Genomic DNA, 16438 nt, shown 5'->3' with positions numbered 1-16438 from the left:
ACTAACCCAAACCCCAAACCCCAAACCCTAAACCCTTAAACCTTAAACCTTAAACCTTAAACCTTAAACCCTAAGTGTTTCGTTCTGGTAAAGTTCTCTGCTGTTGTGAGTTCGTCTGTAGACTAACATAAAGCTGTGGCGTGTATCATTTTAATAACATCATCGTTTACACTTATTTTCACTGCAAAAAAACATTTTTATGAAATATTTTTCATCACCCAAAACACGCTGCATGTCTCCAGGAAGAACAGTTGAGTCCAGGGGCCTCATTTATAAAACTGTGCAGGAGTTGTCGTAAGTTCGTGCGTTCGTCTGTAGCTACGACAGACGTGCACCACGCAAACTCCATAGTTAGAAAACCCACCGCACGCACCAAACCACGCAGTCTTTGCTTTATAAATCCCACCTGCAACTAGAGTCAGTGCATGCAAACCCACGTCACGTCCTCCCCACACCTCCACCTCACCAGAAAAGGAGCAGGTAAAGTGACTCGTGAATGAGATTTCCCTCCCCTGGAAAGGGAAGGAGCGAGGGGGAGATACGAGGACACGTGGACACAGATTTAACGCGAAACATATAGAAAAATAAGTCAGGAGCTGTTACTCTGCCATTATTAAAAGTCCACCCGAAACATCCAAACCTCTAACCTCTGTGAGTGTGCGGGTCGGGTCGGGGCACAGACATTATTGTGTTCTTGTCAAAGAGCAACCTCTCATTTGCAAGAGCTCCCATTACACTAAAATGTAGGGAATGTTTAAGGTTGGGGTCAGGTTGGGGCAGTGGGCTTCGTGTCGCGCGCAGACTCGGTCACTCTGGCGCTCGGAGCATAAAAACTAAAGTAAAAGTGTTAAAGTTGCGTTTAGTCCCAGTGCTTCATTAAACCAAAAAAGCTCCTGTGCTCCGTCCGAGGGAAGAGTTTTTCTCTCAGGTCGGGTCATTATTTCGTCCTCTGTGTTGGTCAGTCTGTGTTCTGTAGAAGTCTGTGGTCGTGGTGTGGACTGTGGGAGACTCTGCGCTGCACCGGGATCGTGGTCGCGCTCGTGCACGAGTTTCAAATGTATAATATTGTGGAGAATAATGAGTGGAATAAACAGCCCTTCTCCATGTTTTGGTGAACCAAACACGTAAAAATGCACAAATCTGAAGGTAATTCTTCTATATACGTGGATTTTCTGATGAGTTCCTGATCAAACTCTTCCTCAAACTGTCTTCACTTCTGCTCCTCTCCACGAGTGTCGCTTTTTCCCCGTGTCTCCAGACTTTGCACAGTGCTCACAGGAGGTTCCCGCGCTGGCGTAGAGTTAAGCAAAGTGCCACGCATTAGTCGAGATTCATAAATACCGTGGTTGGCGTAGAGAGCGCGTACGCAAGGATTTGTGCGTAAGCGAGATTTATAAATGAGGCCCCAGGTCAGTTAAAAACAATCAATAACTGAACCTGCCCAGAGACGACAGGTGGAAATGAACTCTGGTGCTACGACCTGATGTACAAACATGTCTCCTGTTAAAGGTTCATGTAATAATTGTGCGCTGTCCCCGTCTCAAATAAATAAATAAATCTAAAATAAAAAAAACAAACATCCTCTTCTGGCTGTAGCAGATGAATCAATGACTCTAAAACTGTTTTACCCAAGTAACAGATCAGAATAAACTCCACCGTGTTTCACTACGACAATAAAAGCCCCTGAACACAACACAACACTTCACTTCACAAGTGGAAAGAACGATCTTTCCCACACCACATGAACGCAGCATATAGACTATAGAACTGGTTCAGCTCAAACCGTCTGGTCTGAGGGGCACAGGTCAGGGTTTAGGGGTTTAGGGGTCAGGGTTTAAGTTTCTTATTTATTTATTTATCGGTAAAGGAACAGCACATATGTAAAGATTTAGGGGTTTAGGGTTTGTCTTAAGGTTTATGGTCTGTACCTCTTGCAGATCCTCCTCTGGTCTGAGGTTTAGGTTTAGTGTTTAGTTTGTTTAGTTTAGTTTAGTTTAGAGTTTAGAGTTTAGTGTTTAGAGTTTAGTGTTTAGTGTTTAGGTTTAGTGTTTAGTGTTTAGGGTTTAGGTTTAGTTTAGTGTTTAGTGTTTAGTGTTTAGGGTTTAGTGTTTAGGTTTTAGGGTTTAGTGTTTTGTTTAGTGTGTTTAGTTTTAGTGTTTAGTGTTTAGTGTTTAGTGTTTAGTGTTTAGTGTTTAGTGTTTAGTGTTTAGAGTTTAGAGTTTAGAGTTTAGTGTTGAGTGTTTAGCGTCCGTACCTCTTGCAGGTCGCCCTCCTCTGGTTTGTAGGTGATGATGTATTTCCTGACGGGGGCGGGAGCTGCGTCCCAGTCGAGTCTCATGGAGCTGTGAGTGACGTCTGTGATCCTCAGGGCTCCAGCAGGGGGCAGCGGCACTGTGCACACGGTATTATCATGTATAGAGTTTGACTTTGTTTTGTGTAGATGTTCCTTTCTGAGCCCAGACGTTTCTGCACATTTATAAAGTGTTAAATGTGTCTAACCTGCAGCCCTCGCCCACCCTCAGCCCTCGCCCACCCTCAGCCCTCGCCTCAGCCCTCAGCCCTCGCCCACCCTCAGCCCTCGCCCACCCTCAGCCCTCACCCACCCTCAGCCCTCAACGATCCTCAGCCCTCGCCCACCCTCAGCCCTCACCCACCCTCAGCCCTCACCCACCCTCAGCCTCAACGATCCTCAGCCCTCGCCCACCCTCAGCCCTCACCCACCCTCAGCCCTTCAACGATCCTCAGCCCTCGCCCACCCTCAGCCCTCACCCACCCTCAGCCCTCAACGATCCTCAGCCCTCGACGACCCTCAACCCTCGCCCACCCTCAGCCCTCGACGATCCTCAGCCCTCGCCCACCCTCAGCCCTCGATGATCCTCAGCCCTCGCCCACCCTCAGCCCTCGACCATCCTCAGCCCTCAACGATCCTCAGCCCTCGCCCACCCTCAGCCTCACCCACCCTCAGCCCTCACCCACCCTCAGCCCTCAACGATCCTCAGCCCTCGACGATCCTCAGCCCTCGCCCACCCTCACCCTCGACATCCTCAGCCCTCGACGATCCTCAGCCCTCGCCCACCCTCAGCCCTCGCCCACCCTCAGCCCTCGACGATCCTCAGCCCTTGCCCACCCTCAGCCCTCGACGATCCTCAGCCCTCACCCACCCTCAGCCCTCGACATCCTCAGCTCTTGCCCACCCTCAGCCCTCAACGATCCTCAACCTCGCCCCACCCTCAGCCCTCCCCCTTCTCCACTTCCTGACCTGTCATCTTTACTAATTTTTCTTGGTCTTTGGAGTGTCGGTGGCGTCCCGCGGGTGCTTACGTGTGACGCCGGTTCCCTCCAGAGGCGCAGAGACGCTCTCCCCGTGCAGAGCGTACAGAAGGACGCTGTACGCCGTCAGAGGAGTCAGACCTGTCAACTCCGCGGAGCTGACGGTGCCCACGCGAACCTGCCAAACACAAACACACACACACGACTCAGCTTCAACGACACGAACAACAGAATCACCACCCACATTATTCTGAACAAGAATAAACGAGAAACATGATCCAGGAAGAAATTAATTCCGCTTCAAAACCAAACACTTACTTCAGAATTAATTACAGGAGGTCAGGAGTTAAGTGTTTACGTGGTCTTAATTTTTATTCAGAATTAAATTATTTTTACCGACTCGTACTGTACCGAGGGTTTGAATAGAGATCGCTAAAACATTAAAACATGTTTGGACGACATTTAAAACTCCTTCAGACCGTCTCTTCAGTTTTTGACGAGGGAACAACTTTGTAAGAGAGGAGAACGCTCCAAGAAATGTGGTTTTTGTTTTGGAATGGACGTCTTTAAAAGAGAACAAACAGCTGCAAACTCCCTCCACGACTTTTGGAATGTGACGGAATGTGCAACAGCTATGACATCTCCCGGTCCACGGTCTGGTCCACGGTCTGGTCCACTGGTCTGGTCCTGGTCTGGTCCTGGTCTGGGGATGTCACAGTTGTTGCACATTCCATCAAATTCCAGAAGAAGAAGAATATTGGAGCTGGACGGGTTTCAGAGCTCACAGACAGCGGGTGTAAAATGGAGGAAGATCAGACGGAGCTGCACACGTGTGGACCAGACCAGGACCAGACCAGGACCAGACCGTGGACCAGACCGTGGACCAGACCGAGATGAGGACCAGGACCAGACCAAGACCAGGACTGCACTGGGATAAAACCTCAAGATCAACAATCTGCTCACACCAGACCAGGGTTTCCCCGGGTTTGATTACCACAAATTTAAGACTTTTTTAAGATCTTTTTCAGACCATTTCGATGATAATTAAAACCAACATCGCACTCGTCATGTGGGCGAAAAACACCAGATCCGATTCTAAAAATGACCAACGCTTCCTCATGATCCATCCCACGTCTTCCTCCGCTCTACTGACGGTTTTACTCGTGACGCCGGCGCCAGAAACCAGAGTGTTTTTTGCACAGATTCCAAATGAGATGTTTATTCACGTTACAAGATTTCGTTACGTGATGTTGTTGGGTTTTTTTTCGCACCGTAGCCCAGGTGAGTAAACAAAAAAAGAGGCTCATGACATTTAAGACCTTTGTGAAAAAACTAAGACTTGGACAACAGAATTTAAGACTTTTTCAGGTCTTAATTTAGGGACATGAAATTTAAGACCTTTTTAAGACTTTTAAGACCTCGCGGCTTCAGTGCACACGGATCGGTCGCATTCTGAATTATGTTCTACACATGATTGAACGAGAACGGCTCTAACTGAAAGTGAAAGTGAAAGTAAAAGTGATCTGAAAACATGTTTGAATCTGATAGAACAGAGGAGAAGAGGAGAGGGTCAGAGGATGTTCAGAGGGTCAGAGGAGGGTCAGAGGATGGTCAGAGGGTCAGAGGATGTTCAGAGGGTTAGAGGAGGGTCAGAGGGTCAGAGGGTCAGAGAGGGTCAGAGGAGGGTCAGAGGGTCAGAGGAGGGTCAGAGGATGGTCAGAGGGTCAGAGGAGGGTCAGAGGAGGGTCAGAGGATGGTCAGGAGGGTCAGAGGGTCAGAGGAGGGTCAGGAGGGTCAGAGGGTCAGAGGGTCAGAGAGGTCAGAGGAGGTCAGAGGGTCAGAGGTCAGAGGTCAGAGGAGGTCAGAGAGGTCAGAGGGGGTCAGAGGAGGTTCAGAGGGTCAGAGAGGGTCAGAAGAGGGTCAGAGGGTCAGAGGAGGGTCAGAGGAGGTTAGAGGGTCAGAGGAGGGTCAGAGAGGTCAGAGGTCAGAGGGTCAGAGGAGGGTCAGAGGAGGGGGTCAGAGAGGGTCAGAGAGGGTCAGAGGGTCAGAGGGTCAGAGGAGGTCAGAGGAGGGTCAGAGGAGGGTCAGAGGGTCAGAGGAGGGTCAGGAGGGTCAGAGGAGGGTCAGAGAGGGTCAGAGGAGGGTCAGAGGAGGGTCAGAGAGGGTCAGAGGGTGAGGGTCAGAGGAGGGTCAGAGGAGGGTCAGAGGAGGGTCAGAGGAGGTCAGAGGAGGGTCAGAGGAGGGTCAGAGGGTCAGAGGAGGGTCAGAGGTCAGAGGTCAGGAGGGTCAGAGGGTCAGAGGGTCAGAGGGTCAGAGGAGGCTCACCTCTCTCTCCTCTTGCCCGGCGGTGGCGTTCAGGGTTCTGTAGTGGATCCTGTATCCTGTGGCTCCTTCAGCTTCAGTCCAACTCAGTCTGAAACTCGTGACCTTCTCATCAAACACCCGCAGATCTGACGCAGCAGCGACCGGGACTGAGGAGAGACCAGAGTGAGACTCAACCTGGACTCAACCTGGACTCAACCAGGACTACACCAGGACTACACCAGGACTAAACCAGGACTAAACCTGGACTCAACCGGGACTCACCTGGACTCAACCTGGACTCAACCAGGACTCAACTGACCGGACTAACCTGGACTAAACAGGACCAGGACAGGACTCAAACCAGGACTAAACAGGACTAAACCAGGACTACACCAGGACTGACTAAACCTGGACTCAACCAGGACTCAACCAGACTCAACCAGGACTAAACCAGGACTCACCAGAGACTCAACCGGGACTCAACCAGGACTACACCAGGACTACACCAGGACTAAACCTACCAGGACTAAACAGGACAACCAGGACTAAAACAGGACTAAACCAGGACTAAACCAGGACTAAACCAGGACTCAACAGGACTAAACCAGGACTAAACCAGGACTAAACAACGGGACTAAACCTGGACTACAACCAGGACTAAACCGGACTCAACCAGGACTAAACCAGGACTAAACCAGGACTCAAACCAGGACTAACCAGGACTAAGGACCAGGACTCAACCAGGACTAACCAGGACTAAACCAGGACTAAACCTGGACTAAACAGGACTAAACAGGACTAAACCAGGACTAAACAGGACTAAACCAGGACTAAAACCAGGACTAAACCAGGACTAAACCAGGACTAAACCAGGACTAAACCAGGACTAAACCAGGACTAAACCAGGACTAAACCAGGACTCAACCAGGACTAAACCAGGACTAAACAGGACTAAACAGGACTAAACCAGGACTCAACCAGGACTAAACCAGGACTAAACCAGAACTAAACCAGGACTAAAACAGGACTAAACCAGGACTAAACAGGATTAAAACAGGACTTTAGCCCATTTAGTTACAAATGATTTCACTTTTTGTTCGTCTTTTCTGTTTGCGAGGATCAGATGAGTCAAAAGTTGGGATAGTCCTGTTTTAGTCCTGTTTTAGTCCTGTTTTAGTCCTGGTTTAGTCCTGTTTTAGTCCTGGTTTAGTCCTGTTTTAGTCCTGGTTTAGTCCTGTTTTAGTCCTGGTTTAAACCTGACAGTCCTGCTTTAGTCTTAGTTTAGTCCTGGTTTAGATCAGATGGAGACACCTGGGACCGGGACCGGCTCTGGTCTTTCTACTCACGCGTGGTCTCCAGCCCGACGAGCGGCTCGCTGCTCTCGTCTCCCACCACCGTGAACACGTTGACTCTGTACTCGGTCAGAGGAGTGAGGTTCTCCAGCAGCACGTCCATCGTCTCTCCGTCCACAAACACCTGCAGAAGAACAAGAACGTGCATCAGGTTTACGGAGAACCACGACAACAACAAAAACCACAACAGATTTACACCAGGTCTATAACAGGACTGTCCCAGGTCTAATCTAGGACTGAACCAGGTTTCAAACTGGACTAGATCATTTCTTCTGTGGTTCGAAACAAGAAACGGTCCAAAGAACGACAGAAAAAACGAGGAAAACCCACAAACTGAAGAGCTCCAAGTCCCACCTGAAGGACCTGGACCACAGTTTGAGAAACACTGGTCTGAACCACAGAGACACTTTTAGACCAGAGATACACACATCCTGGTCTCAGATGTTCTTACCTCCACAGTAGGTCCTCCTGGGGTGTTGGATGTTCTTACCTCCACGTAGGTCTCCTGGGGTGTTGGATGTTTTACCTCCACGTAGGTCCTCCTGGGGTGTTGGATGTTCTTTACCTCACAGGTCCTCCTGGGGTGTTGGATGTTTCTTACCTCCACAGTAGGTCCTCCTGGGTGTTGGATGTTCTTACCTCCACAGTGTTCCTGGGGTGTTGGATGCTTACCTCCACAGTAGGTCTCCTGGGGTGTTGGATGTTCTTACCTCCACAGTAGGTTCTCCTGGGGTGTTGGATGTTCTTACCTCCACAGTAGGTCCTCCTGGGGTGTTGGATGTTCTTACCTCCACAGTAGGTTCTCCTGGGGTGTTGGATGTTCTTACCTCCACAGTAGGTCCTCCTGGGGTGTTGGATGTTCTTACCTCCACAGTAGGTTCTCCTGGGGTGTTGGATGTTCTTACCTCCACAGTAGGTCTCCTGGGGTGTTGGATGTTCTTACCTCCACAGTAGGTTCTCCTGGGGTGTTGGATGTTCTTACCTCCACAGTAGGTTCTCCTGGGGTGTTGGATGTTCTTACCTCCACAGTAGGTTCTCCTGGGGTGTTGGATGTTCTTACCTCCATCGTGGGTCCTCCTGCGGTCATGACGTAGGTGATCTTGTACTTCTCGGCTGCGATGTCGGGAGGACTCCACGAGACTCTGAAGGAGTACGGAGTGACGTCAGACGTGACCAGGTCCATGGGCGGCTCCAGAACCGCCTGCTCTGGCTCATCTGTGAGAGACAAGAACTAAGAGTCAGGAACAACTGGACCAGGACCGGACCAGGACCAGACCAGGACTGGACCAGGACCGGACCAGGACCGGACCAGGACTGGACCAGGACTGGACCAGGACCAGACCAGGTACAAGACCAGGACAGGACCAGGACCAGACCAGGACTAGACCAGGACAGGATCAGGTCACAATGAGTGCGTAAACATGCACATCAATAACCCGGTTATGATCGGGTTTTTTGAGTATCCCGGTTTCTTGATGGTGCATGTAAACGCAGTAACCCGGTTATTAGAAACCGTGTTACTGTAGCTGGTTTATTCCGATAGTAACCGGGATACTGTGACATGTAAACGCAGTATCCCGGTTACTGCAACATAAAGTTGAGTCACATGCGTCCAAAAGACACTTTCCAGCCTTTCACCACAACAGTAGTGACATAAATAAATTGACCAACATAAATAAAGTGACCAAACGAGTGAAATGACTGTAAAATAAAGAGCTGCGCTAAACCTGCACATGAACAACCTGCACTCGTGTGACGCTGAAAAACTAAAACATGAACTATCTCCTGTACAACACACACACAGAACAGACTCACCATCATCAGCACCTCTTCTGTCACAGAAACAACACACATAATCCACAGAGTCGTGTCATTTAGTCCAAAAAAAAAACTGATCGCATCAGCGGCACAAGGAGCGAGTTGTTTTTATCGCCGCTAACAGTTTATGCTAATTAGCCAAACGGTCTTAAGTTTCGTTTCTGTAAAACGTAAACAAATGTGATCAGAGCTGAATGATCTGATCAAACGGGCTGATGTGTCTATAGTGTTTATGGTTTATATGTTGTAAAGTTGAGTTTATTTATGCAGAAGATTTTAATGAAGAATCTGCACAGTGGATTGTGGGAGATCTCGTAGCTCCTTAGCTTCTTATGCTAAAGGAGCTCACGGTTTGTATTTTTCATTGTTTATGAAATTGATTTAAGTTAATTTTTGCGCCTGCGCATTTGTAAGATTATGTCAAGAAACCGGGACACTCCATTTGATCATGTACACGCGGATATGAGTGTCCCGGTTTCTCAGTGAACATGTAAACACAGTAACACGAACACTGACAGAACCGGGATATGAAGAATAACCGGGTTATTGATGTGCATGTAAACGCACTCAATGACAGATTGGAATTATGTTACAAAACCTCTGGAATAAACCAGGACTAAACCAGGACTGAACAGGACTGAACCAGGACTAAACCAGGATTAAACAGGAAACCAGGACTGAACAGGAGGACTAAACCAGGACTAAACCAGGACTTGAACCAGGACTAAACCAGGATGAACCAGGACTGAAACCAGAACCAGGACTGAACCAGGACTAAACCAGGACTAAACCAGGACTGAACCAGGACTGAACCAGGACTGAACGAGGCTGAGACCTTCAGAACATTCCTGCCCTAAGTGGGAGCAGGATTCTTTTGAAATAACATGAGTTGAGTAAATCTTATTTTGTGGTTTTGACAGATAAAACCTTTTAAACACGACGTCTTGGCGAAGCCGCGGACACGTTCTGACAGAGCGGCCCCGCCCCCGTGACCTCTGACCTCGGGGTCGCCGCGCTCGTGTCGACGACGTGAAACTTTTCAGAGGAAACTCCCGGTGATTTAAAGATCTTTTCAACACGACGTGATTTGTGAGTCGAGTTCAACGAGAGGCAAAAAACCACAAACCTGACGCACTTTTACAACATATCAAACATGAAACAACCAGGACTAAACCAGGACTAAACCAGGACTAAACCAGGTCTAAACCAGGTCTAAACCAGGACTAAACCAGGACTAAAACCAGGACTAAACCAGGACTCAACCAACAACCAGGACTAAACAGGACTAAACCAGGACTAAACCAGGACTAAACCAGGACTAAACCAGGACAGGACTAAACCAGGACTAAACCAGGACTAAACCAGGACTAAACCAGGTCTAAACCAGGACTAACCAGGACTAAAACAGGACTAAACCAGGTCTAAACCAGGACTAAACAGGACTAAACCAGGACTAAACCAGGTCTAAACCAGGACTAAACCAGGTAAACCAGGACTAAACCAGGTCTAAACCAGGACTAAACAGTCTAAAACCAACCAGGACTAAACCAGGACTAAACCAGGACTAAACCAGGACTAAACCAGGTCTAAAACCAGGACTAAACCAGACTAAACAGGACTAAACCAGGTCTAAACCAGGACTAAACCAGGACAAACAGGACAACAGGTCTAAACCAGGACTAAACCAGGACTCAACCAGGACTAAACCAGGACTAAACCAGGACTAAACCAGGACTAAACCAGGACTAAACCAGGACTAAACCAGGACTAAACCAGGTCTAAACCAGGACTAAACCAGGACTAAACCAGGACTAAAACCAGGTCTAAACCAGGAACCACTAAACCAGGACTAAACCAGGACTAAACCAGGTCTAAACCAGGACTAAACAGGACTAAACCAGGACTAAACCAGGTCTAAACCAGGACTAAACCAGGACTAAACCAGGACTAAACCAGGACTAAACCAGGACTAACCAGGACTAAACCAGGACTAAACCAGACTAAACAGGACTAAACCAGACTAAACCAGGACTAAACCAGGACTAAACCAGGTCTAAACCAGGACTAAACCAGGACTAAACCAGGACTAAACCAGGACTAAAACCAGGTCTAAACCAGGACTAAACCAGGACTAAACCAGGACTAAACCAGGTCTAAACCAGGACTAAACCAGGACTAAACCAGGACTAAACCAGGACTAAACCAGGACTAACCAGGACTAAAACCAGGTCTAAACCAGGACTAAACCAGGACTAAACCAGGTCTAAACCAGGACTAAACCAGGACTAAACCAGGACTAAACCAGGACTAAACCAGGACTAAACCAGGTCTAACCAGGACTAAACCAGGACTAAACCAGGACTAAACCAGGACTAAACCAACCAGGACTAAACCAGGTCTAAACCAGGACTAACCAGGACTAAACCAGGACTAAACCAGGACTAAACCAGGTCTAAACCAGGTCTAAACCAGGACTAAACCAGGACTCAACCAGGACTAAACAGACTAAACCAGTCTAAACCAGGACTCAACCAGGACTAAACCAGGACTAAACCAGGTCTAAACCAGGACTAAACCAGTCTAAACCAGGACTAAACCAGGTCTAAACCAGGACTAAACCAGGTCTAAACCAGGTCTAAACCAGGACTAAACAGGTCTAAACCAGGACTAAACCAGGACTAAAAGCAGGACTAAACCAGGACTAACCAGACTAACCAGGACTAACCAGGAACTAAACAGGACTAACCAGACTAAACAGGACTAACCCAGGACAAAACCAGGACTAAACCAGGACTAAAAGAACTAAACCAGACTAAACTAAACCAGGACTAAACCAGGACACCAGGACTAAACAGGACTAAACTAGAACTAAACCAGCACTAAACCAAACTAAAGCAGGACTAACCCAGGATTAACCCAGGACTAAAGTGGAACTAAACCAGGACTAAACTGGGACTAAACCAGGACTAAAGTGGAACTAAACCAGAACTAACCCAGGACTTGTGGCGGTTGTGGAGGTCCTGCTCACACCTGGTTTGGTTCCAGATTTACTTCCAGGTCGTTAACCTGTTCCTCACGTTCACTAAAACCTCAAACCGCCGAGTGGATTTACAGCCGACCTCCGACCTCCGGCACCGGCGGCCATTCCGTAGGAGCGCCGTAAACGCGGCGTCTCCCGGAGGCGTCGGACGCAGCTGCGGCGAGGTCACGGCTCGGACACGGACGCGGAGGAGGTTTTGACTAAAGTGATTGGGGGATAATTTAAACCCTCGTGATGTGTCCGGGAGAAAGTGGCGGGAGAAAGTGGCGGGAGAAAGTGGCGGGAGAAAGTGGCGGGAGAAAGTGGCGGGAGAATGTGGCGGGAGAAAGTGGCGGGAGAAAGTGGCGCGGGAGAAGTGGCGGGAGAATGTGGCGGGAGAATGTGGCGGGAGAATGTGGCGGGAGAAAGTGGCGGGAGAGAATGTGGCGGAGAAATGTGGCGGGAGAATGTGGCGGGCGACGCTCCGGGTGACGTCAGGACACTCGCCGCGGGTCAGGAATGTGTTCAGAACTTCAGACGTGTTCGAGCTGTTTCCTCTCACCTGCCACGTTTACATCAGACACTTTTAATTCTGAATAAAAATAATTTAATCTGCTTTAAAAAGACCATGTAAACACTTAATTCCTAATGAAAATGATTATTTGGAATTAAACTTAATTTTGAAGTAAGTGTTATTGTTGTTATTATTATTATTTATTTATTTATTTGTATTTATTTACCTATTTTACTTTATTTTATTTTTAATGAATTAATTAATATTTTATTTGTATTTATTTATATATTTATTTATTTTTCTCTACCCATTTCCCTTTTTAAAATTCATTTGGTCACTGAATATGAATCTTTGCTTAGTGAATATGTGAATATGTGTGTGTGTGTGTGTGTGTGTGTGTGTGTGTGTGTGTGTGTGTGTGTGTGTGTGAGAATTGCCCTGTTAATCTTTTTCGGTTATATCTTATGTTCATGTATATGTTGTTCATGCGAAAAAACATTTTTTTAAATTAAAGTAAGTGTTTGGTTTATTCAGATTTTTTCGCTGATTGAATTTGGTTCCTGGATCATGTTTGTGGTTTGTTCTTGTTAAAATGCTGCTGGTGCTTCATGTTCGTCCTTTGATTCGGTCTCGGGACTTTGATTGTCTTTGGATTTGTGGGCGGGATGTGGGAGTGGACTGAGGTTTGTTTTCTTAATCCTTCTTCATTAGTTCATTAGTTTTTCAAAAGGAAACCAAAAATAAGAAAATGAAAAAACTATTTTCTTCATTATTTGTCTCCAAAACCAAAATGAAAAAACAGATAATGATAAATTTTTTCAGTTTTTGATTTTGCACAGCAAAGTCAAAAGATTTATAGACGCTGTGTTACAAATCTTCATGGTCTAGTTTTCCTGCCCTGTAGGTGTTTAGTGGCGTGACCTGGTGGCGTGACCTGGTGGCGTGACCTGGTGGCGTGACTCACGCTCGCTCGTGCTGCGCAGTGGAGCAGGTCTCTTTCACTTTACATGAATTCTGAAACTTACACGTCCAAAAGTTGTAGCGTGTAGTGCAGAATAGGGGTGGGCGATATATCGATATTTTAAATATATCGAGATTTTAAACTCGATATGAATTCTGACATATTGTATATATCGATATAAAGCTTATATTCAATGTAGATTTCGCCTCTTCGCTTGTTTGTTTCTCTCTCGTCGCCTCCGCCTCCCTGAGTTTGTTGCTCGTGTCTCATTCACTCGTCACTGTCGTCCTGAACGCTGAAAGTTGGTGCCAGTGAAAAACTTCAAGCCCCACGAACCTTTTCCACCATTTACAGACAAAACCACCAGCAGCAGCACATCCTCATGTTCCACCGAGTCTCGTCCTTTAGTCCGAAAGAAGCTGAACGAGCTGAGCTGCAGGAGAAGTGCTGTTTATGCAAATGAGTCATGTGCTTAAGTTTAGTTTCTGTAAAACGTAAACACACGTGCACAAAACTGAATTAAACACATTATAATGTCAAACGAGCTGATGTGGCTCTAGAGTCGTTATGATTTATATACTGTAAAGTTTAGTCATGTAAAGTTTATTTATGCAGAAGATTTTAATGAATAATCTGCTGCAGTGTCACTTGTTCAACAGTGTTTGGAACGTTGGGTTTGATCTGCAGTGGATTGTGGGATTAAACCTCAGATCCTGACGCTGGAACATGGATCTGAAGGAGCTCAATGTTCTGGTTCTGGTCTGGAGAACAGAGTTAATGCAAAGATGAACTTGAGTTGAGTTGTTTTATTTATGAATGAAAAGAAGGAAATATGTTTTATTTCTTTTATTTTACAGTTAAATTATTACCTCCACTGAGGAGGTTATGTTTTTGCCGGCGTTTGTCTGTTTGTTTGTCTGTTTGTTTGTTTTTGTTTGTTTGTTTGTCTGTTTGTTTGTTTGTCTGTTTGTTTGTTTGTTGTTTGTTTGTTTGTTGTTTGTTTGTTTTGTTTGTTTGTCTGTTTGTTTGTCTGTTTGTTTGTTGTTTGTTTGTTTGTCTGTTTGTTTGTTGTTTGTTTGTGTTGTTTGTTTGTTGTTTGTTTGTTTGTTTGTTTGTTTGTTTGTCTGTTTGTTTGTTTGTTTGTCTGTTAGCAACATAACTCAAAAAGTTATGGACCGATTTTGATGAAATTTTCAGGATTTGTTGGAAATGTGAAAAGGAAGAACTGATTTCATTTTGGGGCTGATCCGGAAGAAATCCTGGATTCTGGATCACTTTGAAATTTTAGTTAACATTGTGGTAAATGGGGCCAAACCATTTAGTTTCTCAATATCTGGGTTAATTATTGACCAAACCCCATGAAATTTGACTCAGGGATGGACAATGGGATCCTCTTTCATATTCCAAAGGCTGATCCGGATCTGATCCAGAAGACTGATTTTATCGCAATTTATATAAAAAATGGGGGGAGTCCTTGGCGGAGGTCTGCGCTCTCTGACTGCTTTTCTAGTTTTTTATGTAATTAGGTTTTTTGTCATCTTAAATGTTCCTGTATGAACTGTCGACCTCTTACACTTCAAAAGACCTTGTGGAATTTGGCAGATTTGTTTTTGCAGTTTTCAGTTTTAGGGGGTCATTTTTTCTTGAACATATATCGAGATATATTTCGTATATCGAGATATATTTTTTGATCCATATTGTGAAGCCCTAGAGCAGAACACGTCCTACATGAGCGTAAATACAAGTGCAATGGAGCCGGGTTCTTATCACGTTATGTCCCGTCTTCTGTCCGGCCCTTCAGTCAAATTTTAGGACCCTATGTGGCCCGCGAGCCAAAAAGTTTGCCCACCCCTGGGCTAACCACTCTGCCGCTGACCTGAGCCCTTGACGCTGTTGCAGAGGTTGACCGTGAGCTGGTCCACGATGTCCAGGAGGAACCTGAAGTCGTCCACGTTGTACATGTGGATCTCCTCAGGGTCCGAGGCGATGGTCCTCAGCTCGTTCTCGTCCGCGTTCTTCACACCTGCACAAAGACCGGGTCAGAACCAGGACTAAAGCTGGACTAAACCAGGTCTAAACTAGGACTAAACCAAGACTAAAGCAGGACTAAAGCAGGATTAAACAAGGTCTAAACATGGACTAAACATGGACTAAAACAGGACTAAACCAGGACTAAATAGGATTAAAGAGGACTAAACAAGGACTAAACAGGACTAAACATGGACTAAAACAGGACTAGGACTAAAGCAGGACTAAAGCAGGACTAAACAAGGACTAAACCAGGACTAAACTAAACTAGGACTAAAACAGGACAAAACAAGCACTAAACCATATTTAAAACAGGCCTAAACCAAGATCTAGACCTAAACCCAGTCTAGACCAGTCTACCCGGTCTAGACTGGGTCTAAACCCAGTCTAGACCCGGTCTAGACCCGGTCCAGCCCAGTCCCGGTACAGACCGATGGCGTAGAGCTCGATGCCGCTGTCCTTCAGGTTCTGGGAGTTGACCACGATCTCGTCCTGGGACTTTCCGTCTGTGATCAGGACTCCGATCTTCCGGGAGTCCGGCCTCATCCCCACGTTCGGACGGAAGTTATTCTGCAGGATGAAGTTCAGAGCCATTCCTGGAAAAAAGAGAGAGACCACAAGAAACCACACGCTCAAAACCAGAACTGAACTGGAACTAAACCAGAACTGAACTGGAACTGAACCAGAACTGAACCAGAACTGAACTGGAACTGAACCAGAACTGAACTAACCAGAACTGAACTGAAAACTGGAACTAAACAGAACTGAACTGGAACTGAACTAGAACTAAAACCAGAACCGAACTGGAACTAACCAGAACTGAAACTGGAACTAAACCAGAACTGAACCAGAACTGAACTGGAACTAAACCAGAACTGAACCGGAACTAAAACCAGAACTGAACTGGAAACTAAAACCAGAACTGAACCAGAACTGAACTGGAACTAAACCAGAACTGAACTGGAACTAAACCAGAACTGAACCAGAACTGAACTGGAACTAAACCAGAACTGAACCGGAACTAAACCAGAACTGAACTGGAACTAAACCAGAACTGAACCGGAACTAAACCAGAACTGAACTGGAACTAAACCAGAACCGAACTGGAACTAAACCAGAACTGAACTGGAACTAAACCAGAACTGAACTGGAACTGAACCAGAACTGAACTG

The 16438-nt window shown here is 46.6% G+C and overlaps 1 protein-coding gene across 1 annotated transcript in view; it reads right to left on the bottom strand.

Annotated features, from left to right (window-relative positions):
* The window catches only part of col12a1b (collagen, type XII, alpha 1b), a 257397-nt gene that overhangs the window by 148169 nt on the left and 92790 nt on the right, over nt 1-16438 (bottom strand). Inside the window, 7 exon segments of the mRNA XM_055149744.1 lie at nt 2255-2391; nt 3322-3448; nt 5596-5741; nt 6921-7050; nt 7987-8141; nt 15115-15261; nt 15698-15862. Coding sequence (XP_055005719.1) covers nt 2255-2391; nt 3322-3448; nt 5596-5741; nt 6921-7050; nt 7987-8141; nt 15115-15261; nt 15698-15862 — 1007 coding nt within the window.

The sequence above is a fragment of the Boleophthalmus pectinirostris genome, unplaced genomic scaffold (assembly GCF_026225935.1).
Source record: "Boleophthalmus pectinirostris isolate CB_2022bp ecotype Guang Dong unplaced genomic scaffold, ASM2622593v1 HiC_scaffold_13, whole genome shotgun sequence".
NCBI lineage: Eukaryota > Metazoa > Chordata > Actinopteri > Gobiiformes > Gobiidae > Boleophthalmus > Boleophthalmus pectinirostris.
The sequence above is the reverse complement of the archived record's forward strand: the minus strand, read 5'-3'. Positions and strand labels throughout refer to the sequence as shown.